Source organism: Suillus discolor (genome assembly GCF_016758755.1).
Source record: "Suillus discolor strain FC423 chromosome Unknown F5147scaffold_96, whole genome shotgun sequence".
Classification (NCBI taxonomy): Eukaryota; Fungi; Basidiomycota; class Agaricomycetes; order Boletales; family Suillaceae; genus Suillus; species Suillus discolor.
The window spans coordinates 16349-38489 of record NW_024541343.1 but is presented as its reverse complement, the minus strand read 5'-3'; the positions used below and the strand labels follow the sequence as shown (position 1 = coordinate 38489).

Below are 22141 nucleotides of genomic sequence, written 5' to 3'. Positions count from 1 at the left end.
AGACGAAGCATCCTGTCCGCCGAGCCCGTTACCATATGTTGTCCATCGGGAAAGACTGAGAGTGCGAGTATGGTACCGGTATTGTCATGATCTTCAAACGTTTGAACAGGTTCGGTCTTTGGGATGACAGGCTGCTCTGCTTCTTCTGCCATTGTGGTGAGCTCAATGGTGTTGAGCGCGGACGATAAGCAGTGTGGGTATCTTGAGCTTCGCAGCGCTAAAAGGCTGTTTCGTTATACGCACAGCCATCATTTTCCTTTCAAGCCTCTCATCACGTATCGGGACCAGAACTCTCTATCTATGGCGTATTCTTGATCCTCCAACGCTCGGTCGGCTGTGATGATCAAATGCTTGGGTAAATGTGCAGTGTTGGGATACCGCCATTTCTCGCGGATATTAAGCAAGGGTGGTCGAAATAACATTGATATAGGGATTGTACTGATAGGTGCTGTGCTCTGAGCTGTAGAAGTGTATGCGATGCTTGCGTGACCGCTTAATGCAATGCTCGAACGCTAAGTGCATTCCCACGATCGCCTTCAGTCCTGCGAGCTGCATGAAATATAATTCGAGGTGCTACTCTACGTCATGCAGCCTGTAACTGGAATTCCTGGTGGCAAAAATGACATGCATCACTGAACTATCGCCTCCGTCATTTTGGTCTGCAGGTGTAAGGTATCAGATGCAGAGTCTCGTTTTCCACATTGATCGGGAGTGGAATTGTGAAATGTGGTCACAGCTGCGCGAGACACTCAGAAAAACGGCCCAAGCAGGTATGCACTAAAAGGAATGCATGAACAGTTTCAGGAATATCGTGTGAAATATCTCTGTGCGCGACTTGCGTGAACGACTGTATGGCGCACTAGGATAGGATTCACTGACACACTGCCATGGGTTGGAGTCTGGACAATTCCATGTATGGGCGTACGCACGAGTGGTTCCATGATTAATCATCGTGATATTGGATAGCGTGCAGTTCGTCTCTGGTTCATTAAATGAAAGCTTTCGCTTGTAAATTCCAAATACGAGCATACTCTCCCCCTCTCTTCAATAAATCGTCATGCGTGCCTTCTTCCTGGACAACAGATTCGTCCATGTACCTGCAAGGTCTATGTTAGCGCCATCGTTGAGATGGAAGCAGACTAAAATTCACAAAATGAGATCTGCATGTCGGGTGAGGTTCCCGAACCGATGCGATGAGAATATCATGGTCTTGTTGCCCCTCAACTTCCTTAGGCGCTCGAAAAGATCTATTTCGAGAGAAGTTTTAGTCATCCCAAATTGGGCATGTACTGCAGCGCACCGTGTTCAGCCATAGGGTCCAAAGAGGCGCTCGGCTCGTCGAATAACAGCATGCCCGCGGAAGACTCTGTCTCGGAGGCCAAAGAGCGCATGAACGTGCGGGATCTGTTCAAACAGTCAACACTGGCACCCCAATTCTATTTAAACAAAAAATACACTGCAAGTCGTTGCATCTGCCCGCCACTGAGACTTGAAGCCTCAGAAACACGAAGACCCCCAACACCTCGCACACGAGAGTAGTCGACCGATCTACCAAAGAGCATCGTGGTGCCTTCAGGGAGGCCTGCGTAGTAGTCCTTAACTGGGCGGTCGAGGTAAGCGTCGAATCCGTCAGGGAGCTCGTCTATAAAGTGTTCTGCGCCGCCCAGACGGGCGGCTTCTCGGACCTTGTCGTAGTCGTGCGCAAGGGCAGGGTTACCAAGTCCAATATTCTCGCTTATCTGTATGTCCGTCAGGTACTTTGCTTCTGGGATATGCGAGGACGAGGCTCACCGAGAGGGGAAAGTGCGTGTAGTCTTGGAAGAGAATGGACATAGCGGCGCGGAGGTCTGCTAGTCTGAGGGTCTTGATATCACGGTTATCAACAAAGATAGTGCCCTCCGTCGGGTCGTAGATACGGCAGATGAGTTTCAAGATTGTGCTTTTACCAGAGCCATTCACCCCGACAATGACCTACAAGCACGGTGAGGAAGAGCATCACAAAAGGCGCGGTACTTACGCAAAGCTGACCAGCTCCAATTGTAAAGGAAACATTCTGCAGAGCATACTTCTCTGCACCAGGGTATCGGAACGAAACGTTCCTGGCATACATGCATCAGAAACGGTTGAAGAACATAAGGAATAGGATCAACCTAAACTCAACAGAAATACCACTCTTGAGAGCCTGCTGGTTCTCGGGAAACGATTCCGCACCATCCACTACCTTATTCTGCACGTTCTCGATCTCATACAACTTGCGTACATTGGCAAACTGCTCTGCGAGAGAGAATGACTCTCCGAACAGTGAGAAAAGCGTGGTGCTGAATGAGTTAGATGTTTGATTGATTAGTGTAAGTGACGCCAGCGAGAGAGGAATGGTCATTGGTTTTTGTACTGCGCGTAGGGTGAAGACAATCTGGTTGGTTTAATCAGCTTCCTCGATTTCCAAGTCGGCATTAAATACCTGGGGTAGTTCCCGCACTGGTTCGCGGAGGATGGACGCGATACTCAAACGATCCTTGATAGTATGGGCTCGACGCAACTCTGGGAACTCGCCCGCATCATCACCGACGCGCTTGGCGGATTCACGAAATTCTGGTCTCGGGACGCGTCAAAATGAGGTCGTTCGGACAAGATGCATCGACATACGTGCAGTGACATATTCGCCAAGGTTACCTGCGACAACCTCCTTTCGGTGTGAAGGGTTATCGACCAAGTGCTTAAGGCCTTGCATGCGAACATAATCTTCGTTAGTCGTGGTAGCCGCCCAAACTATATGTCTGGCTCAGTGACATGCTCACAGTATGGGCTATTGACCTACCCAAGGAGCCAAACACTCCCTTGCTTGTGCTGTACCACTGAAATATAGATTGCGAGAAGCTGAGAATCGCAAGCAAAGGACCATCTTGCTGCTCGCGCAAAACTGTAAATAGAACTGAAATCTGAGAGACCAAACGAATAACCGTCATTACGACGTTCGTTGAACTCTGGACGGTTTCCCAAGCTACGCTAGTGCCCCAAGGGGACGCCCACGCGGACTCGAGCTGCCTTTGAACGGCGGAGTCTTCAAATGTAGGAACGTCAAGGCGTGCCATGGAGTGGAATATGTGCCCAGCATAGAATTGTTTAATGGACATGTTTATAGGGATGACGATGCGGCTTCGGGCGTATTGGAGAAGACGCGTCGCGACTGTGCACGCCACGCGTCCTATTGCAACATGAATGAGGACTGTTGTGTCCACAGTACGTGTCTCTATTGCCGTCTCTACCTGGATGAGAGATTAGTCGGCAGTGCAGATGGAAACAAAGAGGGTATTACAAGGCGCAGCAGTTGTCCAGAATACCTGCGCAAAAGCGTTTCAAATGTTTAAAGGCTACATAAAGCTTCGGGGCATACCATAGGGATATGGCGGGTGTGAGGGAAGCTAAAACTTCCACTACCAAGAATACAGGGAGTAGTAGGCAGCACTGTCTGATGCTGAGTATATCCTTTAACATGCGCAGTACGTGGGGCATGCTTTGGACTATCTGTGCATACGTCTCCAATCTTGATGAGCCTGGTATGCGTGGCATATCAGTCTGGCGATCCTCGTAGAGGTCCCATACGCCGATGCGGGTGTGCTTGACACGGCGAGCATCCTCTGGGTTGAATGTGCCTGGACGTGTGGTTATCGTTCGTCTCCTTCTCGCCATGTACCGTAGAAGAATAGGAATCAAGTCAGAGACGCGTTATAAGTATTTTGTGGACCGATTGAGTTATGTCGAATCAACGTTGAACCGACGCGTTCAACTGCACAACTACTACAACTCAATTTGGCGTGTGTGGTCCCGTGACATGTTTTCATACTTTTGTTCCCGAACATTATTACCGGCGACTTAGCAGGCGTTGACCGTACTTCCATCTTTCATACGTTGGAACCTTGGAGACCTAAGGAAACCTGAAGCTCAATCAAGAATTATCTTAATCTAGCTCGCCACCGAGCTTGACAATACCAACGATGGCGTCCGACCTTTCTTCATTGCTGAACTCGTCAAGAGCTCTGAATTCGCATCTTTCACGGCCTGATCTTCCTTCTGTCAACCTTTCACTCGATCAGATAGAGGCACAGTCGCGTCGGCTCGTATCACGACAACCTGGAGCATCAAGTGATGCTGACCGAGCGTGAGCAAATAAACATCGAGCAATATTGTTCTAACGTCTATGACAGAAACTACCTTCTGGCACAGGCTCATGTTGATGCCCCTGCCCTTGCCAACTCCATCGCACACTTGAATACCTCGTCAACTTTCTCTCCCCTCCAGCCCCTCCAAGACACGGATGTCTCAGGCTATCTTCGTCATGCTCACGAACAGAATCTTATTTCAACGATAGAAGAAGGTCGAAGAGAAACCCAGGAGCATTTCTATCGTCTGCTTGAGGAGCGCAGCCACAAAGACTGGGAGGCCAAAAAGAGACGCGTGTTTGAAGAGCTGGGAGGTCGTGCTACTAGTGATAGCAAAGCTCTTGCTGAAATGAAAAAGAGTTTCCATGGAAAGGCGGCGCTGGCGGTCAGCTAAACTCTGAATATGTGGTGTTCACCTATTGACAATGTGAAACAGGCAAGCACAGGACCTAGTTTGACTCTCCAGATGCAGAGCAAGATGATGGCATATGACCGTGCAATCAGCGAACTGAACGCTGCAAGGTTGCGCGGAACATCTTGTCCTATCATCCATCTCCTTATGCAAGCCGCTGCCAGTTTGAATTCAGAGGCACGTATCTCTCACTGTGTCGAATGCAAATTGTCTCACTTTTGTGCATACAGCCTTCCTCACAACAAATACTTCAAAACTTCCACGTGCTTGCAAAGATTACTAGTGAACCCCCCGCTCTACCCCCTGTGGAGCACGCAGGCGCTCACATCTTGAACGCCCCGCTTTTCGAACGCAAATATGCGCGGGTGTATCTGGGGGATAGCGACTCCAGGGAGGCTGCAGCTCTGCGGATACAGATTGCCAAAGGCTCACGAGAAGCGCTCGAGGACCAATTTTGGGATATCATTGAACGCACGATCCAGTCGAGACCTATGGAAGCCCGTCTTGGAGGAGACCCTAGTGTAGCAAATAAAATACGCGCCTTTCTCCTAATGAGATATTACAAAAACGGGCAGTGGGAAGATCGGATAGAGGTTGGTACCATTTATACTGAGCTTTCATCCTATCTGACAGTCACGCAGCTTGTCGCTGGTCAGCCTTTGTGGGCTAAGTTGTACTACCTTGTACGCACCGGTCACGCACAAGAGGCCCTTGATGAAGCCTTGAAGTCACAGCAAGCTATTGAACACCGCGAAGACAGCTTCATGAACCACTTCCGCTCATGGGTCGAGTCGCCAGAAAGACGGTAATTCCTTTCCATGAGAAACAATGCCCTTTATAAATCAAGCATATCTCCAGGTTACCCAAACCACATCGTGACCACTTGCAAACAGTATACAATGCACACATGTTGCATTCTGCATCTGCAGATCCATTCAAGCTTGCACTCTATAAACTCATGGGCAAGCTCGAGCCTTCGCGGCGAACAGTATCACAAGTGACGATGACGACCGAGGATTGGTTGTGGTTCCAGCTTGCAATGGTGCGTTTTTTTGTATCTCCCAAAGAATGTAAGCTGACATGCAGAAGGTTGATGAAGAGGAAGAGGGTGGCCTCCGTGGGCTCACAGAAGTTCTTCTAAGTTATGGAGAGCGCCACTTCGACGGTACAAAGAGGGGTGTGTGGCCTGGTGTTCTGCTCATGTGCGGCCAGTTTGAACGTGTGAGCATAACATCACGCATACCCGAGTTCTATCCTAATCATATCCTAGTCTGTGGCTGCACTATGGGAGCACCCAGAAACAGAAATCGAAGCTGTTCACCTTGCTATTGCGCTTGCATATCATGGGCTTCTACGCGTCCCATCTCGTGCTGAAACATCTGACATCAGTCCTTGTACGTATGCACTCAAAATTTCCACCTATATGTAACCCACCTAGATTTTCAGTGACCTTGTCCCCACTCTCACCTCCCGCACTCAGCTTGCCGATGCTCATTTGGCGATACGTACGCCAGTTCGTTAAGATGGACGCGAAAGAAGCGCTACAGTATGTCTACTGCGTCTGTCTCTCGGCGGATCAAGGCGACGGCGTCGGCAGAGAAAATGTAGAGACCGCTTGGGAACTCGTGAGGCGCATCATCGTTCTCGCTCACTCAGGTCCCGCCTGGGAAGAGCTTGTCGGTGGATTCAGACCCGATGGCACGCGTTTCGTATGTTCCATTTCTCAATTCACTTACCACTAAACATGGCTCACCTCTCCTGCAGAGCGGCATCATCGAACAGGGCGCTACTCTTCTCCATCTACAAAACACCGCCCAGTACAACGAACAGATCCTCATTCGCGCCGCCCGCGACTCCGAGGAGAACGACCGCATTCCGGAGGCGATCAAGCTCTACAACCTCGCCGGGGACTACGGCACTGTCATTTCATGCCTCGCCCAGGCGCTCGGCAACACCCTGGCGCAGCCAGCAGGTGAATCAGATAAGGGCAAAATCATCGAACGCACTGCCGTTGAGATTTTGAGACATTACGAGCGCACGAACAGGGCAGTAGGCAAGGATCGAGATGCTGCTGTAAGACTGTTACGCATCAGGGAAGCGCTCAATGCGAAGAGCTCTGGACGGTTCGATGTTGTGCTTGAGGTACGATCTCATCCTAGTCTTCTGATTCCACCAAATGCTGACAATTATTGTAGATTATGGAGTCTACGGATCTCATTCCTCTCGATGGAGATGTTGCAAAGATTACGAGGAAGGCTGAGGAGTTCAAAGATTTGCATGATGCCTTACAACGCAATCTACAAGTCTATTTGCCGCTCACGATGGAGGCCTTAGCGGCAGTACACCAATCCATCAAAAATTCTGCTACAGCAGAAACTACAAGGCAGATGGTTTGTGCTCAATAGCTACATCATCCTTCGTGTCCTCACTATGTTTTCGTTACAGACATTGACAACGCTTAGGAAAAAATCGAGGTCGCTGATGGTGTTTGGTGGTATCCTCAAGTATAGGATGTCGCCTGATGTGTACTCGTATCTGGCGAGATTGGATGTCGAGATCGCTCTGTAAAATATGGTAAATCAGGTCAGAATAGTTCTGTATGTCGTCGAGATTTTGTTTATAATATTGTGATGAGACCTGGAAGAACGAACCACGTGCGAACCAGACTGCTGAAGCGTTAATGCCTGCCACACATCTCATCGATCTCATCACACGCTCAACATCAGTCTGTGGTCGATGGCCTGAGGTCCATTAATGTTCAAATCTAATGATGATGCCATCACATCGAGGCCTTTCAGGTCCATTTTCTTAAGCACTGCACTTTTTATCTCATCACTTTCAAACACGCTATGCTCATTTACTCGTTCCGATGATGTCGTTGAATTGCTCATTAATATACTACAGCCTCAGGTAGCACACAGATGAGCAGTGAATGATCCATAACTTTGGGTCCTCACCTTCATTTCCGTAGCATACCTTTCCAATGACTGTTTGGCAATTACCGCTGAGTAGGTACCAAATCTTCAGTATCCTCAAGATCTTCTTCATCATCTTCATATTCCTGATGATCTTGCTCCTCGACAGCCTCCTGAGAGGGCTGCTGATTTTGGCACTGCAAGCAGGCCGATGCGTAAGTAGTACCCCGCAACAAGCTCGCAAAGGACTTACATGGTATACTGCAGTCCAGTATCCGCCCCAATACATCGCACTTAGCGCACGGCTGAAAGCTTCATCGCGGCTTACCATAGTAGTTGAAGGTGCGGGTATGAAAAACGAGGACTCGGGTGCCGCGGGAGCCTCAGATGGTACTGGCAGCGAAGGATCATATGATGGGACGAACGTGTCGAAATCAAGCGGGGCAGAGTCCTCAGCTGTTGCAGCATGACTGGTGGCCTCTGCAGATGCCGCTTTTATTAAATTAGGTGTTTTGGCCTTCGAACTATTATAGGGGATGTTGTACCATCTGAACACAATTAGATTATATCTTTCATGAGTAAGGTTACGCACAGCGAGGATTTCTTGACAGCGGTCGATTTCCAGTCTTGCGTTTCCCCGTGGAATGCCTTGCAAGGGTGTCAAGATCGGCAGATATAAGAGCACTTGCTAGACGTACTTCATATTCTGCTGTGGCAGAGTTCCAGGCGTCGATGAGCGCAGAGTCGTCCCATATTTCTTCGTGTGTGAGCTCCCGACTCTCACCCTCTTCAACTTCACCATCCTCACCATGGGCACTGGCGTCGTCGTAGTTCATTTGGTTGTCTCCTGGTTCATCCCAGTGGGCAGTTTTTCTCGGACGTTTGGCTTTTTGATTTGACTTTTTGCGTTTTTTGGATGGAGGTGATTGACGTGAACGAGATTCAGAAGCTACTGCTGAGCTGCTGGCGCCATTGGTTTGTTGAGATTGTTCTAGGTCGCCGTACTGGACGAGCTGACGGTGCGAGTTCATGGCGAAATGGGATGGGAGTAACATGGTCGGACCGCCGCCCGTGTATAACCGTTACGTGAAATACTGAAAGCTTAGCTTTCAGCATCAGCGACGGTATATGTACTGATTATGGGAACTCAAGTAAGCCAGCATGCTTACGGTAATACAAGACCATACAAATTTGTATTCGATGAACTACTAGCGGCATAGCCTGCGGCAACAATCTCCATATCTTCGATTTCTGGTCAGCTTGCTGTGCATCGAGCACCAACTCGTGGTGTCCATCGACTGTGTAGTACTTCCACCATATATTTAGCGAGCTTTGAAACATAGTACTGCGACCATTGAAACATCAATTCCGATAGCTCAGGCGCATCAAGACAGACTGCATCAATTTCACCTAGCCCAGATAGCTGAGGCGAAGATGAAGATGAAGATTCTAACGTTGTATCATCCCCAATATAATAATGAAGCCTGAATTCGCTTGATGGGAAACATCGTTGATGCATCGATGAGTTGTAATTCAGACTGGAATGATGCATCTGAAACATCCGTTCAATTCAAGAGATGGTATGACATTCAAGTTCCTATTAGCTACCTTCCCTGCCCCTATATTCCATCCTCCAGTCATATTTTCTATCCTCGTCAAATCTCGTAGCTGGCTACTATGATCGGTCAATTTGACACCTACCATTCTTCAGTCTGTATCTCTCCCCCGAACCATGGCATCGATGCTCAGGGAGTACCGGGACCTTTGTTGCGATATGCCACAAACCACTGGGTGAGATATACCACACAGAACTTTCGAGAACTTCTCACTTATCATCGTTAGGCGGAACTAAAGGCTAAATTCCTTCTAGTTTACGCAGAGGAGATGTCATGGACTCCATCATCTCAAACCTGCTATCCTTCAACTCCGAGATCAAGACGTCCCTTGAGAGCACGCTCACAAAATGCGCATTTTTGGACACTCGAAGACAGGATGAAACGTATCCAGTCCCGCGCCACCCTCCAGCGTAAACCTGCTTCGCCAAACCTTTCTCGGCAATCGACAATACCAGACCTCAAAGTTCTTCATGCGCACTATGCTCGCCAGCGTATGCACGGAGAAGCATATGACGAATACGAGTGCGGAAATTCCAGTCCAAAGCGCAAGCGAGCTGTTATTGGTATTCGCGGTGTGGATAAAGCCTCTCGGGAAATGTTGCCCTTCGTGAGGCCTCGACGTTCATACCAATGCAGCTACGGTAAGCGACAACCACAATGGTCACTAGGTGTCCAAGGTTTGGCGGATCCCCGTATCGACGCTATAGTGGATCACGAGATGGTAGACGTCAAGGATGAATCTTGGTTGCAGTCCAATGCAAGACCGAGATTTTCGATCGGTGCAGATAGCACTTCCATGAAGCATGTCGTTTATGGCGATTTTGGTGTACCTCGCATGTTTGAGAGAGGGCTGGCGTCGAAGAAGACGACTGATCCCCGTCCACGACCTCGTCCTACCATAACTATGGTCGACATTGACATGATTGCAACTCGAGAACCTCCATCTACCAGTCATCACCGAAACAAATCTTCAAAGTTCGTCCAAGCTCCTGAGCCAATGCAAACCACTGCAGACCTGATGCGGGAGATTTTTGGCGATGGAGAAGTGGACGACGCGGACAGCGTCTTGTCTATGATTAGATCCATGAATATCATGTGAACGAGCAATTTTTACCTTCAAGATGTTTCTATGAAATGGAAACGTTGAAACTCGTTCATGAGAACCGAGCTCGCAAGCAATTACACGGCTATAAAGTAGGCTTCAACATATTTGAACAAGACGTAAAATAGATACCATCACCATGATGTAAAACAGGTTTGCTGCGCCAAATACTATTTTCAACTTCCTTCTTCCGCAAAAGCCCCAGCTTTGATCTCAGAGTGATGGGAAATGCAAACTAATGCGACACGCATGCTTTAAGGGAACAGACCCCCGACTCAGTCCCTGAACATGTGGCAAGGAACTTACCAGAGTGAAAATGCAACGCCAAGCGTATCGCCGATGACAAGTCGAACAATCTAGCGCTGGTGGCAAGCCCGGCACCCTAACTCATGGCCCGGGATGCGGGAAATGTGTGGGTAGTGCGTCGAATTGTTGTAAATATGACTCCTCGGAAATGAGCACTCCGAGTCGGACTCGAAAACAGGCAGAAATGCCAGCGGATTCAACGGAACAGCGAACGTTCTAGCTGTTGTAAATGCTAAAGAGGAAACAAGTCCACGATGCGAGACCACCGTGACTGCATGATACGTAAAGCGCCTAGCTTACGGGAGCTGGCCCATTACTTTGTGCACTCGGGTGTTTGTGGAATGGCAAGTGGATGGCCCAATCATCGTTCGGTTCTCACGGGCCATTCCGTATCGCCACACTTCGGACAAGTTTGATCAAAGTTTCACGTTCCAACAGAGATCACCAACGTTACTTTTGGATCCCCCTGATCCACTTACGTGCGTTTCAGTATACAATAGTGTAATAACTTGGTGATCTTTCAGCCAAGTTTACGTTCCTGACATGCACTGCAGTCTATGCGCTGGCAACACTGCGTGACTGGCTCAGATCATGATGATCTATGACACAGCACTAACACGTTCTAGGATGATCTGGACCCAACAACCAACGGGAAATAAACTCCGTGTATTTGAGACCTGGGTTTGCCGCATACACAGCACTCGGTCAACGAATGATGGCATCTGTGAAAGAATGTTGGCCCAGGTTTGGTATATAATACTACGCCTGGCATGCTCAACACTCCTCTACGGCTGCATATTGCCTCATCGTGATGGATGTCGTTCAAGCACACCAAATGTGAGTCGTGCACGCGTAGCTTGGCACCATGTATTTTGATAAGCTGATTGTGACTTAATGATACTTTCAGGTTGATGACCCGCTACGCCGTTCTGGTGCCAAACAGTACTAGGATTTTTATTTTTGCCGTCAGGATGTTAACACCATAATCCACTAGTTATCCTGATATACGACCATATGGCGACTCTCACAGAAGAGATTGTTTTTATTTGGTGTCGTCCGAAGGCGTTATCTTCAGTATTGTTTCTGCTCAATCGCTATGTCGCTGTGCTGGGAAATATCTATGTATTCATTAATTATTTACTACCTGCCTCAGTTGTGAGTCTATATTTCATCATCCATATACTTACATAGCAGGCTCATGACTTTTTCCTGTCCGATCCTGGTCCTTGATTATTTGTTCTTTTGCTCAACAGAAACTTAGCTGTTCGACATATAAACTATCAAGACAGGTACTTGCTTCTTTACAAGTATTTATCGTTTGCTGTGAGTAGATGTTTATTTCGAAAATTCATTTACTGAAATTTTCAGTCATATTGGCTCTTCGCACTTATGCTCTCTACGACCGTAGCAGATGCTTGCTTGCTTTGTTGGTAATTATCATCCTTGCCTTTGTGGGAGGAGCTTCTGTGCGTGTTTGCATGGAAAGTTTGACTCTGGAATCTACTGATTCTTTCTAGACAGGAGCATTTGGTCATCATTCAAGCACTGTTACCAACTTGCCAGAAGGAGGCTGCTATCGAATATATGCAGCAGAGAAGTACGTCATCCTAGTCTACACGCCTGCCAAAATTTGAACGTTATTGCAGAATCATTCGTCGGTGAACTCTAGATGTATTTGCACGTAGCTTGATGTCAATTGCAGGTCTTGCATGGATGATCCAACCTGTTTATGAATTGCTCATCTTTGTCCTCACGGTGACTAGGGCTTTAAAAACCAGAGGATTACTGCGGTTATCTCTGACAAAGTCCAGAAGAAATATCATTGCTGTCATGTTTCAGGACGGTAAATGTTTCGCTACATTAATATAGTGAACACTGAAACCAATCGAATGCAGGTGTTATGTTTTTCGGGTGAGATTGCTAGTGAAATCGTGATTCAAGTGAGTCTGACCCTCATGCAAGGGTGATGACACTGTTCGAAATACCGAACATCCTGACGTACTACGTGAGTCAACGGATGAATCATTGGTTGAGTTGCATACTGACAGCTTGATTCAGCATGGTTCAGTGAGCACACCAACTTGTATTATATATTTATGGTGCCTGTTTACGAGTGATCTGCAAGGATATCCTCAGGGGCTCTCTGCGCACATTTACTGACTGGTGAGTGGCTGGTGCGATAAACACGAATGAAGTCTGACTATGCTCTCGGAGCAGCATGTCCGTTACTCTAATCTCGCGGTTGATGCTTAACCTGCATAAATCGGTCGATTCTGGCATTCTCTCTGCCCCCACCCGGGACGATGACGATGGCCTCCTTGTCCTCACCACTGGACTCGACGTACAGTCCACTAATTCCTCTCACTATTGGTAGACTTGGTTGGACGTCAAAACTGATATATTCTTGTTGGAAATGCAAAGCTGGTTTTAATACTTTTTCACTCCTTTACGTCCTTTTTTGATGATCTTGGTGCAGTGCCCTATGTAAGAATTACGTCTGTGTTCCTGGTGGTAGGTATGGGAGTGAGGAACATGCTCAAAACGCAGGTCCTGGGCAGATGCTTATGAAAACCCTTTTGCTGGTGTATGATCCATGATCGGCCTAGTCCTTGGTAAGGATAAAAGGAAGACAGTCGCTCTTTCTGTATCATGACGAGTACACAATCGTCCCAGTACTACCTTTACGGCTAGCCTTTCAATTTGAAGTCGACCAGCAGCTTGATCAAGAGCTTGCTGTATTTCTTGATGTTTCCAGTGTTTTTGGCTTTATGAGCATAGTATCATTTCATATCTGCATTCCGGGTCAGACATCGTGTTTTAATTACCGGACGTAGAGACCATCCATGCTATGGTGGCATTTGTATTTTGCCAAACTTCGAAGCGCAGGATCGGGGTCGATCAGCTTTTGAAGCTCTGAATTACACATGTCATAACTGGGTCTGTGCATCCACGCTCCTCTGGAACCGCCACCTCCTCTTCTGGCTTACTTCAACGAAAGGCAGTGAGTGATGTTTGCCAAAGGACTTGCGATCCTACCTCCATCCGAAGGGCAGAAACCTTGCACAGGTAATTAATACTTTATATGTAGAATCTATTATTCTTTTACGTTGCTCTAGTGTTGCCAGCTCTCATGTATTCGCTGTATTTTTTCTGCTTCTAGATCCTGCGCCTCCATGTCAATAGACAGTGTCGCTTTCATCATCCCCCTCCGACGTGAGTAATATGGTAAATGTCTATTAGATTGTCAGCGCCGCGAGGCACGCGCACTCCTCGCGCGCTGGTTCTCAAACTGTTGTTTGATGACAGCATAACCTTCCCGGTCAACTCGATGTAGATAATATGAGCCACCTCCGCTGCCCCATGAAACGCTGCCAGAGCGGTAGGGCCGCTCAAATACATCAAAGATCGCGCTTATATCATCCACCTACGGGGTTCATATGAGATAAATGTGTGAAAGTGGATATACATCGTCACTCACGTTGCGTTCAGTAACGCGTGCATTAAGAGAAGAGACAAACGGCTTTAAGGAGACAACAATGGCGCCTTCTTTTAAATCTAGAAACCGTGGACGTAATGCTTCGTTTACTGTAACGTGATCAATATGTTTTGTCACAAACAAAAGAAATGCACTGACATGACTGCTGGAACACCTTATTATTGACCAATACAACATCCGCCTGAGGTAACAACTCAGTCACTCTCTGACTGGTCAACATGTCTCCTTCCTCTAGTTCCACCTCTCCCATCGAAAGTCCCCACATCCTACAACGCTTCTTCATCTGCTTCAGCTGCCCTCTCCCCACCTCCGCAGGCGTAGGCATCACCTCAATTCCATAGCTTCTGCAGCACGTCTCTAGGCTTGCCTGCACCAATACATTTCCAACCCCGCACCCTAAATCCATAAACAAGGAATCTTTGTGGAGACGCGTGGCAGCAATGATATCTGACGTGAACGAGGGCATCAATTCGCCATATACCTCGCTCGAAAATGCCTCGTAGCGGTTTAACTTCAGAGCATGTGGACCTACGGAGCGTTGATACGTCTCGTCGATTATGCGCATGAGCACCCGATTGGGGATTTCGTTTGATGGCCAACCTTTAATGGCCTCTATAAGTACATTAGGAGGTGCAGGTGCAAACGGGTCCGATGGGAGTGATGGATATTTCAGCGCACGGAGGAGTTGGTTAATGTTTTGCATGGTAGAAAGGAACAGTGGTCCGTCCCGCCGTCGGATGGAACGTTGGAGGAGACGCAAGTGATTCATTCCACGGGGGTCGTACGAAGGGAGTTTTACAGGACTTGACTGTTCTGAATCACCCGAAAGTTGTGTGAGTGGTGAGGACGGCGGCGTATTATCGACATCCTGTAGAAAATCAGTGGGTAATGTTCCAAATAGCGCTTGCTGCGTGGGAGTAAGGTAGCCTGGTATTGCGTCAGAATCTGTGCTCACGACTGGTGATGGTAGTAACGCACATTCGAAGATAGTATATAATGATTGTTCTAGGCACATGATGGGGTTGTAGTGATCTGGGTCCTTAGGAGCCAATATGTAATAGCTACACGCAAGATAGATCAGCAAGAAGCAGTACAAGTCACCGCACAACACGTACCTCTCACATGCATTAGCATTAGGATACTCCAGTTCAGTGGCAGGATAAGATTCAGCTTCAAATGACGTGTCACTGGAATCGTCCAAATTCTTGAAATCTGCAATGAGTATAAATTCGAATGAGATCTGCATGTGATACATGGATTCTCACAAGTTTTGTATGATCGCGATAATACCGTTACTACAGACGCGGCACTGACAAAGTTCTCACCTGGCGAACCATCCTCAGTGATCCACAACTGTCGACAAGGGAGATCAGCTGGAGGAAAGGCCGACGTCGATCGAGAACGACTGCCTCGATATATAGACTCGATATCGAGAGTTTCGGAACGTTGTCGACTTTGAGTACGCGACGAAGACGCGCTCATAGTCGCGCGTTTCTTCGACTTCGGGGGGCGTAATGTTGGCTCGGGTGCGACTGACAATATTCTAGGTCGCTTCGAAGGACCTGCTATCTGCGCGAAGTGAGTTGGCTCATCGGCTTCTGGTGACGTCTCGGCAGAAACTGGGGTAGGCGGTGATAGGTGTGCCTGTGAACCTGCAGCCTCCTGTTCACGTATCATTTGTGACTTCCAGGCGCGGCGTGTAGTGACACATATATCTGGGACCATTTGCTGTATTTTTTTTGAAGAGTTTTCAAATGGAAAGTAATGAAAGTCTGAATACGGGGAGGAAGGAAGGGCAGATGAGAGCATTAGAGCAAGTCAATGAAATCCTTAAAACCTACAAATGGAACTAGTAATCTTGTCGGTGGCGATGCCGCAACACCGCTTTCGGTAATTGCCAATCTCTTTCTCCGGACTGTTAGTAAACTTTGCACAGTGGGACCGTCGACTTTGTTACTTGTACATGTCTGTCAGCTATGGCCCCATTCTTACAATCAACTGATACCACATAAACCCAAAAATTGCTGAGCACTAGGCCATTGTTCATTGCTTTTCTTGCATTTCCTTTGCTCCCTAAGCCCACAGCGCTCTAATATTGTCTTTGTATGCAGATGCAATATACAAAGGGTTGGTCACCAGAACTACCGAACGTAGCATCGTGATCAAATGCATGCTTATTCTCTGAGCACCGAAGGATGCGTCGTCTACGCCCGCATTCGTCTCTGCCAAAGCCTCCGTGAATGTGATTGCCCAGCTGAAAGCTGGCTGCTCAAGCTTTTCTTACTCCTCCGTCACACATCACAAGTGGTCTATCCGGTACGCCCACCCTGTCCCCAAGGAGCATAGCATTAAGACATGTTCTGGCGCATCTGCTTGATATGCTTGTGCCACATACGGATATCTATGGGCAGCCCAAAGGTCAGACATTTCATTTGTGGCATCATATACCATCGCAGTGCCGTCGATCCTGTGGTAGGTGTGTTCGTGACAACTTGGAAACGTTCAAGTTGTTGCCCTGCCGTGATCCATATGACAATGTAGTATCGCCCCGACGAAGTCGAACTTTACTGGCAGTCGCAATCGGTATGTACTTTCCATCGACCTCTATGTCTCGTGCCTTGAAGTGATCTATTTGGGACGCTCAAAGTTGGGCGCACCCTACACACCACTGACTCGGACCAGATGGAAGTCCTGGCGGAGTTTAAAAAAGGAACATTCCGGGCTGCGCCGTTCATTCTCGACGATTGAGTTAGCAACTTCGAACTTCGAAGCGTTCCAATCGACACCCACACAAGAGTCCTCGAAAACACAAATGCCCGAGGAAGCTCAACTGTGGTATGTATTTTCTACAGTTTTTCTATCTATTCCAGCTTTTGATGGGCACATCTTATGCTTTTCTTTCCCTCGACAATCCCGACTCTTCTTGTTGCCCAACCTATCCAAGTCCATAGCGGCTCCCCTCCCGCATACGGATATCCTTATCACTTGTCAGCACAACATTCTATTTTCTGTCAACGGCTTCCGCGCGAATGGTCTGAACGATTGTCACCATCTCCGTATACTTCCATCCGTCAAATTTGTCACCTCGCTTGCTTAGATTGTCCTGCCAGCACATGTGCACTGGAGATCTGTGCTACTCCGATGACCGGCTTGCCTCACACCTATGCTTGTCTGTGTATGTTTTATTCGGACTCTTTCGCTCGTCCATGTGCATTTCGGCTTATGGAAACTTGCCTGCGCTTGTCCCTGCTTGTTTGCATCAGTTGGCACTCACTTATCCTTGCATCTGCCGCCATTTATCCGTACTCAATTGCACCTGTTGCTGCACATTTTTCATTCATATTTGCTACTACTTGTTACAGATCGTCTGTACGTGCCCCGCACACTTTCACATCTTTCTGTCTGCCGTCATTTGTCTTTCTTTGTAGTACTATGTCCCTGCCGCTATACATCGTTGCTCATTTGCACATCTCGCTACTCGTTGAAAATCGTCTGCACCATCGAGAACAAGTGACTTGCTGCAGTCATTGAATATTAAATGCCAAACAATAGGCAGCAGTCTGTCTACTTCCTTTGGCGTTGTGTGCAAGTGTGGAAAAAAGCTTACATAATACATAATTTGATTCCAAATTTAATTTAATATATGTGGGAACGATGACCATACTGGCGCTCTGAGATGGGGTTCGGAACTTCGGATGAAGTGTGAATTCACGTATGCAGTCGTGAGCGCATGTACCGTTGTGCCCTCATTAATCATTTTTGTCTCTACTCCAAGTGGAAGTTAAGCTTAGTTTGGTGAATACTGCCGTATATCTGGATGACAAGACCAATGTGATAGCACAGATGAAATACGTCCGACAAGTAAGTGTAGACCCGTTCCGATAGGGCAACGATAGGGTATGACCAAAGCGCGTATTGTCTTGGCAAGGAACACCATAGATAGACAAGGCGGCATTGGGATTTCAGACAGTGGGCAAGTAAGATCACGGTGGCATGCGACGACACGGCCGTGATTATGCATAATGTGCTGTCTCGGATATGAAAGGAGCCCTGCTTATAGAGTACGTCCGAGTCAAGTTAGAAATGTCAACTCAACTGTGTTTCTTCCCTCAGACTGTAATGCGATTAAATGAAAGATTCGCAGATAATAATATCGTTCTCCGAGCATTGCCGCTTAGACCGAAAAAAGGTCCCGGGATGCCCAGAGAACTTTGCCAATCCACAGAGATACGCATAATGGCCCGCAGGAGTTCACGTTCACTGGGGCTAAATGAGGTTTTGCAGATTACTGACGTGGTCGGGGTCCAGCATTATACGGTATTGCATATAGTGTGCGTTCCGAAAATAATAGGTATCTGGGGAGCACTCTGAATCTGCTCCAGAATTTAGATCCCCTAAGCCTCAGCTGCTGATCTCCCGGTATCCCGGTATAACGTTTCACGTTTCCTCATGCATAATGAGACTCTGGATTTATCCTAGTAGCCATGAGATCCTTGAGCCTAACTCTAGGGTTCGTGTCACCTATCGTAGGCTGGATACAACAACGGGTCGGAATTACACATTAGCAGTATCTCCTAGTGTTCTGCTCCGAAGAAAATGTTGGGGATGGATGAAGTCAAATCTGAAGTCTGCTGGCAATGTGGTGGCATTAATCCAAACGTCATCTGTTTAAAAGATGTATTTCAGCCTTCAGGTGGACAGGTTTTGTATAAAACACTTCGAATAGCAGAACATAAAAGCAAGCAGTCTTCATACCATCCCCTTCTAAATTCTTTTGGGATCCCATATCACATTCCAAAATGATGCGTCTCGCCTTCATTCTCGCCGTTGTTGCTGCTTTCAAGTTGTCAGTGTCAGTGCCCTCTCCCAGTACTGACATTCCATGTCCCATCCTCTGCAACACCACTGCTGATTGCTGCGCTGGCGATATATGCCAGCCAATAGTATATGACCGCGAAGTGAGTATGAGTAGTTTTCGTCTTTATAACCCCATGACTCACTGGCTTGGTAGGGCGATATCTATTATATTTGTGGGACATTGGGCCCGCCGGTATTACCGTGACAGTGGGTCGTGTTTCTGTTTTCGCATTGGTATAGTGTGGTTGACACCACGACGCGTCAAGTAGTTCTTGAGTACTTCGCTGCTGACCGATGAGCGAGCGGTCGTCACGGTGAACAAACAAGTTCACCCTGCTCGAACACCGAAGATCATAAATTAGAGGGACATCTATAGTAACATGACTGAAGTACTTACGACGCGTTGTTTTTGTCCCGTTATAAGCTTGCAATATATATATGATTGATAAAGGCCTCACATAGAATAGACAGTCAGACTGCGGAATCTCGATGAAAGGAGCCTGAGCCTGATTAGAGAGTACGTGCGAGTCAAGTTAGAAATGCCAACTCAACTTCCCTCAGGCTGTAATGCGATTAAACGAAAGATTGGCAGATAATAATATCGTTCTTCGAGCATTGCCGTTTAGACAGAAAAAGGGCCTGGGATGCCGAGATACGTATAATGGCCCGCAGGAGTTCACGTTCACTGGGGCTAAATGAGGTTTTGCAGATTACTGACGTGGTTGGGGTCCAGCACTATACGGTATTGCATAAGTGTGCGTTCCGAAAATGACAGTACTAATAGGTACCTGGGGAGCACTCTGCTCCGGGACTTAGATCCCCTAAGCCTCAGCTGCTGATCTCCCGGTATCCTGGTATCACATTTCACGTTTCCTCATGCATAATGAGACTCTGGATTTATCCTAGTATCCATGAGTACCCTGAGCCTAACTCTAGGGATCGTGTCACCTATCGTAGACCGGATACAACAACGGGTTGGAATTACACATTAGCAGTATCTCCTAGTGTTCTGCTCCCAATAAAATGTTGAGGACGGATGAAGTCAAATCTAAAATCTGCTGGCAATGTGGTGGCATTAATCCAAATGTCATCTGTTTGAAAGATGTATTTCAGCCTTCAGGTGGACAGGTTTCGTATAAAACACTTCGAATAGCAGGACATGAAAGCAAGCTGTCTTCATACCGTCCCCTTCTAAATTCTTTTGGGATCCCATACCACATCTCAAAATGACGCGTCTCTCCTTCGTTCTCGCCGTTGTTGCTGCTTTCAAGTTGTCAGTGTCAGTGTCTCCTCCCAGTATTGACACTCCATGTGCCATCCTCTGCAACACCACTGCTGATTGCTGCGCTGGCGAGATATGCGAACAAGTAGTATATGACCGCCAAGTGAGTATGAGTAGTTTTCATCTTTATAACCCCGTGACTCACTGGCTTGGTAGGGCGATGTCTATTATATGTGTGGGACATTCTGATTACCGTGACAGTGGGTCGTGTTCTGCTTTCGCATTGGTATAGTGTGGTTGACACTATGACGCGTCAAGTAGTTCTTGAGTACTTCGCTGCTGAGCGCTGAGCGAGCGGTCGTCACGGTGAACAAACAAGTTCACCCTGCTCGAACGTCGAGGATAGTAAATTAGAGGGACATCTCGAATAACTGCATGAAACATGACTGAAGTACTTACGACGCGTTGTTTTTCGTCCCGTTATATGCAAAATGTGTGTATGATGATAAGAATAGACAGTCGGACAGATTGCTTCCGGATGCGGAATCAACCGCCTCATATTATGCTGGTAAGTGTAAGCACGCATTCTGATCATCAGATTGGTCCACAGACAATACGCCCATCACTCAATTCGGGCAGTCATAAGTATGTTCATCCTAATTAGAACTTCGGCACTTGAGCACTGCGCAACGAGTCAAAGCAACACTTGCTCCAAATACTAGTGAAGATAATTCAGTCAACAGCACCGTGTCATGTGGTAGAACAGTATTACATGGAAGGGGAATACGGAGGTAACATGAAATAGTTTGAAAAAAGATGAACAAAAGAAGCTCGGATTGTACTAGAGTCCAACATAGGTGCTTATGAGCAGCAACCCATCGACGCTGAAGTCACAGGTTGGTTGACTTTCACTGACCCATCTGCGTTGGAAGCACCTCCCACTGAGGCAGCCGAGTCTGCTTGCGAGTCGATGAGCCGAGTCTTGCAGTCTCTGTACAGTCGGGAATTGGAGTTAACTCCGCAAATGCAGCACAACGCGACAAACCTTGCAAGGGTGAAGAAGGCCTCTTCTACACCTTCATTCGCCTTGGCAGACGTCTCCATAAACTTCATGCCAAGTTCATCGGCAAGTGCACGTCCCTGGGCTTCTGGGACGGCTCGCTTGTCTGTCCAATCCGACTTATTACCGATCAGTATCTTGTTGACACCCTCTGAAGCATGTTGTTCAATGTTAGCATGCCAAGTGCGAATACCTAGAGATGATATGTATCAGGGTAGGACAATAGTAGTGGAGATGATGCTAATAGCACGTACTGTTGTATGATCGCTCATCTGTGACGTCGTACACAAGAAGAATGCCCATTGCTCCACGATAGTACGCAGTAGTTATGGTTCTGAACCGTTCCTGGCCAGCAGTGTCCCACTGTACGACACGAGTCAGCTTTGTAACAAACAGTTCATGACTGTATTGGAATGACAGCACGTACAATTTGAAGTTTAATGCGCTTGCCATCTAGCTCGATTGTGCGGATCTTGAAGTCAATTCCGATTGTGGTGATGAACGATGGCGTCCACGCATCATCACAGAAGCGGAGCAAAAGACAGGATTTCCCAACACCTAAGCGACAACTTAAAATTGGAACACACCAGAACCGCGGAACAAACGCACCTGAGTCGCCAATCAAGAGAAGCTGCAAAGCAAGTTATGTGCGCGAGGCCTGGAGTGTGTATGCAGCGTGCTTACCTTGATGAGGAAATCATAGTGTGGGGGAGGCATTCTAGAATATCTTTCCTAGGTAATGAGATCCACTTGTCCGTCTACAAGGTTAAGAAACAAACCAGGTGAAGTCTTGAGTAGATGACCAGTGAGCAAGGATTCTTGACGATATTTGCTAGTGCGTCACTGCGACCTGCCTGTTGCTGAAGTTCCCTTGGAAAGTGCATTCAGTGCCACAGCATCTGCGGGAGTAGCCGCAGCACCTTGAATTATGTAATATAAGGCGATTTTCATTAAATAATATAGTTGGAAAATTTGGACGTTGGACTTTGTCTTCA

At 47.5% G+C, this 22141-nt stretch overlaps 10 protein-coding genes across 10 annotated transcripts; 6 read left to right on the top strand and 4 right to left on the bottom strand.

Annotated features, from left to right (window-relative positions):
• Window positions 1-748: 748 nt before the first annotated feature.
• F5147DRAFT_439383 (P-loop containing nucleoside triphosphate hydrolase protein) lies at window positions 749-3791 on the bottom strand. The gene is made up of 13 exons (XM_041429870.1): window positions 3395-3791; window positions 3317-3341; window positions 2819-3266; window positions 2647-2769; window positions 2462-2592; window positions 2151-2413; window positions 2018-2099; window positions 1792-1971; window positions 1456-1739; window positions 1301-1404; window positions 1151-1247; window positions 930-1097; window positions 749-882 (listed from the first exon to the last, which is right to left on the bottom strand). The coding sequence occupies exons 1-12, from the start codon at window positions 3688-3690 to the stop codon at window positions 989-991; spliced, it is 2142 nt and encodes a 713-aa protein (XP_041286543.1). The 5' UTR covers window positions 3691-3791; the 3' UTR covers window positions 749-882; window positions 930-988.
• A 63-nt stretch (window positions 3792-3854) lies between these two features.
• On the top strand, window positions 3855-7225 carry F5147DRAFT_723498 (nucleoporin-interacting protein NIC96). Its single transcript, XM_041438976.1, has 12 exons — window positions 3855-4159; window positions 4206-4545; window positions 4597-4749; window positions 4803-5165; window positions 5214-5377; window positions 5431-5614; window positions 5662-5793; window positions 5843-5966; window positions 6019-6281; window positions 6337-6714; window positions 6768-6962; window positions 7018-7225. The coding sequence occupies exons 1-12, from the start codon at window positions 3996-3998 to the stop codon at window positions 7138-7140; spliced, it is 2583 nt and encodes an 860-aa protein (XP_041286542.1). The 5' UTR covers window positions 3855-3995; the 3' UTR covers window positions 7141-7225.
• Window positions 7226-7428: 203 nt separating this feature from the next.
• On the bottom strand, window positions 7429-8631 carry F5147DRAFT_723494 (uncharacterized protein). Its single transcript, XM_041438975.1, has 4 exons — window positions 8186-8631; window positions 8080-8135; window positions 7741-8035; window positions 7429-7684 (listed from the first exon to the last, which is right to left on the bottom strand). The coding sequence occupies exons 1-4, from the start codon at window positions 8540-8542 to the stop codon at window positions 7571-7573; spliced, it is 822 nt and encodes a 273-aa protein (XP_041286541.1). The 5' UTR covers window positions 8543-8631; the 3' UTR covers window positions 7429-7570.
• A 533-nt stretch (window positions 8632-9164) lies between these two features.
• On the top strand, window positions 9165-10202 carry F5147DRAFT_779959 (uncharacterized protein; the record flags this gene model as incomplete). Its single annotated transcript, XM_041442382.1, has 2 exons — window positions 9165-9278; window positions 9330-10202. 2 exons carry the CDS (start codon window positions 9165-9167, stop codon window positions 10200-10202), a joined length of 987 nt encoding a protein of 328 aa, XP_041286540.1.
• Window positions 10203-10916: 714 nt separating this feature from the next.
• On the top strand, window positions 10917-12976 carry F5147DRAFT_764261 (uncharacterized protein). The gene is made up of 14 exons (XM_041440694.1): window positions 10917-11012; window positions 11066-11348; window positions 11419-11453; window positions 11506-11666; window positions 11765-11834; window positions 11880-11977; window positions 12029-12108; window positions 12158-12165; window positions 12214-12354; window positions 12407-12422; window positions 12474-12516; window positions 12570-12578; window positions 12637-12674; window positions 12729-12976. Exons 2-14 carry the CDS (start codon window positions 11323-11325, stop codon window positions 12883-12885), a joined length of 882 nt encoding a protein of 293 aa, XP_041286539.1. The 5' UTR covers window positions 10917-11012; window positions 11066-11322; the 3' UTR covers window positions 12886-12976.
• A 779-nt stretch (window positions 12977-13755) lies between these two features.
• Window positions 13756-15489, bottom strand: F5147DRAFT_586255 (S-adenosyl-L-methionine-dependent methyltransferase; the record flags this gene model as incomplete). Its single annotated transcript, XM_041431915.1, has 6 exons — window positions 13756-13935; window positions 13990-14096; window positions 14146-14934; window positions 14986-15068; window positions 15123-15219; window positions 15273-15489. The coding sequence occupies 6 exons, from the start codon at window positions 15487-15489 to the stop codon at window positions 13756-13758; spliced, it is 1473 nt and encodes a 490-aa protein (XP_041286538.1).
• A 1270-nt stretch (window positions 15490-16759) lies between these two features.
• Window positions 16760-17467, top strand: F5147DRAFT_723470 (uncharacterized protein). Its single transcript, XM_041438974.1, has 2 exons — window positions 16760-16842; window positions 16952-17467. Exon 2 carries the CDS (start codon window positions 17121-17123, stop codon window positions 17433-17435), a length of 315 nt encoding a protein of 104 aa, XP_041286537.1. The 5' UTR covers window positions 16760-16842; window positions 16952-17120; the 3' UTR covers window positions 17436-17467.
• A 1060-nt stretch (window positions 17468-18527) lies between these two features.
• Window positions 18528-19197, top strand: F5147DRAFT_723465 (uncharacterized protein; the record flags this gene model as incomplete). Its single annotated transcript, XM_041438973.1, is given in 2 exon segments — window positions 18528-19047; window positions 19060-19197. Coding segments are annotated over 2 exon segments (286 nt in total), but the record flags the coding sequence as incomplete, so codon positions are not given.
• A 614-nt stretch (window positions 19198-19811) lies between these two features.
• On the top strand, window positions 19812-20607 carry F5147DRAFT_723459 (uncharacterized protein). Its single transcript, XM_041438972.1, has 2 exons — window positions 19812-20471; window positions 20546-20607. The coding sequence occupies exon 1, from the start codon at window positions 20091-20093 to the stop codon at window positions 20376-20378; it is 288 nt and encodes a 95-aa protein (XP_041286535.1). The 5' UTR covers window positions 19812-20090; the 3' UTR covers window positions 20379-20471; window positions 20546-20607.
• Window positions 20608-20693: 86 nt separating this feature from the next.
• Window positions 20694-22036, bottom strand: F5147DRAFT_755378 (rab-type small GTP-binding protein). Its single transcript, XM_041440329.1, has 6 exons — window positions 21831-22036; window positions 21756-21777; window positions 21574-21704; window positions 21401-21509; window positions 21132-21339; window positions 20694-21077 (listed from the first exon to the last, which is right to left on the bottom strand). The coding sequence occupies exons 1-6, from the start codon at window positions 21861-21863 to the stop codon at window positions 20948-20950; spliced, it is 633 nt and encodes a 210-aa protein (XP_041286534.1). The 5' UTR covers window positions 21864-22036; the 3' UTR covers window positions 20694-20947.
• Window positions 22037-22141: the final 105 nt, after the last annotated feature.

What these genes read in the sequence shown, in the direction of transcription:
- F5147DRAFT_439383 (XM_041429870.1), bottom strand. Translation starts at nt 3,690, where the DNA reads ATGGCGAGAAGGAGACGAACGATAACCACACGTCCAGGCACATTCAAC. An exon ending in TGGCGAATATGTCACTGCAC is followed by an intron (nt 2,593 to 2,646) that starts GTATGTCGATGC and finishes TCCCGAGACCAG; the next exon opens with AATTTCGTGAATCCGCCAAG. An exon ending in CGACATGCAGATCTCATTTT is followed by an intron (nt 1,098 to 1,150) that starts GTGAATTTTAGT and finishes TAGACCTTGCAG; the next exon opens with GTACATGGACGAATCTGTTG.
- F5147DRAFT_723498 (XM_041438976.1), top strand. Translation starts at nt 3,996, where the DNA reads ATGGCGTCCGACCTTTCTTCATTGCTGAACTCGTCAAGAGCTCTGAAT. An exon ending in AGTGGGAAGATCGGATAGAG is followed by an intron (nt 5,166 to 5,213) that starts GTTGGTACCATT and finishes ACAGTCACGCAG; the next exon opens with CTTGTCGCTGGTCAGCCTTT. An exon ending in GTCGAGTCGCCAGAAAGACG is followed by an intron (nt 5,378 to 5,430) that starts GTAATTCCTTTC and finishes GCATATCTCCAG; the next exon opens with GTTACCCAAACCACATCGTG.
- F5147DRAFT_723494 (XM_041438975.1), bottom strand. Translation starts at nt 8,542, where the DNA reads ATGTTACTCCCATCCCATTTCGCCATGAACTCGCACCGTCAGCTCGTC. An exon ending in CTGCCACAGCAGAATATGAA is followed by an intron (nt 8,136 to 8,185) that starts GTACGTCTAGCA and finishes CACCCTTGCAAG; the next exon opens with GCATTCCACGGGGAAACGCA. An exon ending in ACTGGACTGCAGTATACCAT is followed by an intron (nt 7,685 to 7,740) that starts GTAAGTCCTTTG and finishes GCCTGCTTGCAG; the next exon opens with TGCCAAAATCAGCAGCCCTC.
- F5147DRAFT_764261 (XM_041440694.1), top strand. Translation starts at nt 11,323, where the DNA reads ATGGATGTCGTTCAAGCACACCAAAT. An exon ending in ATTTACTACCTGCCTCAGTT is followed by an intron (nt 11,667 to 11,764) that starts GTGAGTCTATAT and finishes TTTGCTCAACAG; the next exon opens with AAACTTAGCTGTTCGACATA. An exon ending in ACAAGTATTTATCGTTTGCT is followed by an intron (nt 11,835 to 11,879) that starts GTGAGTAGATGT and finishes TGAAATTTTCAG; the next exon opens with TCATATTGGCTCTTCGCACT.
- F5147DRAFT_723470 (XM_041438974.1), top strand. Translation starts at nt 17,121, where the DNA reads ATGTGCACTGGAGATCTGTGCTACTCCGATGACCGGCTTGCCTCACAC.
- F5147DRAFT_723459 (XM_041438972.1), top strand. Translation starts at nt 20,091, where the DNA reads ATGACGCGTCTCTCCTTCGTTCTCGCCGTTGTTGCTGCTTTCAAGTTG.
- F5147DRAFT_755378 (XM_041440329.1), bottom strand. Translation starts at nt 21,863, where the DNA reads ATGCCTCCCCCACACTATGATTTCCTCATCAAG. An exon ending in ACTATGATTTCCTCATCAAG is followed by an intron (nt 21,778 to 21,830) that starts GTAAGCACGCTG and finishes CTTGCTTTGCAG; the next exon opens with CTTCTCTTGATTGGCGACTC. An exon ending in AGATGAGCGATCATACAACA is followed by an intron (nt 21,340 to 21,400) that starts GTACGTGCTATT and finishes TATCATCTCTAG; the next exon opens with GTATTCGCACTTGGCATGCT.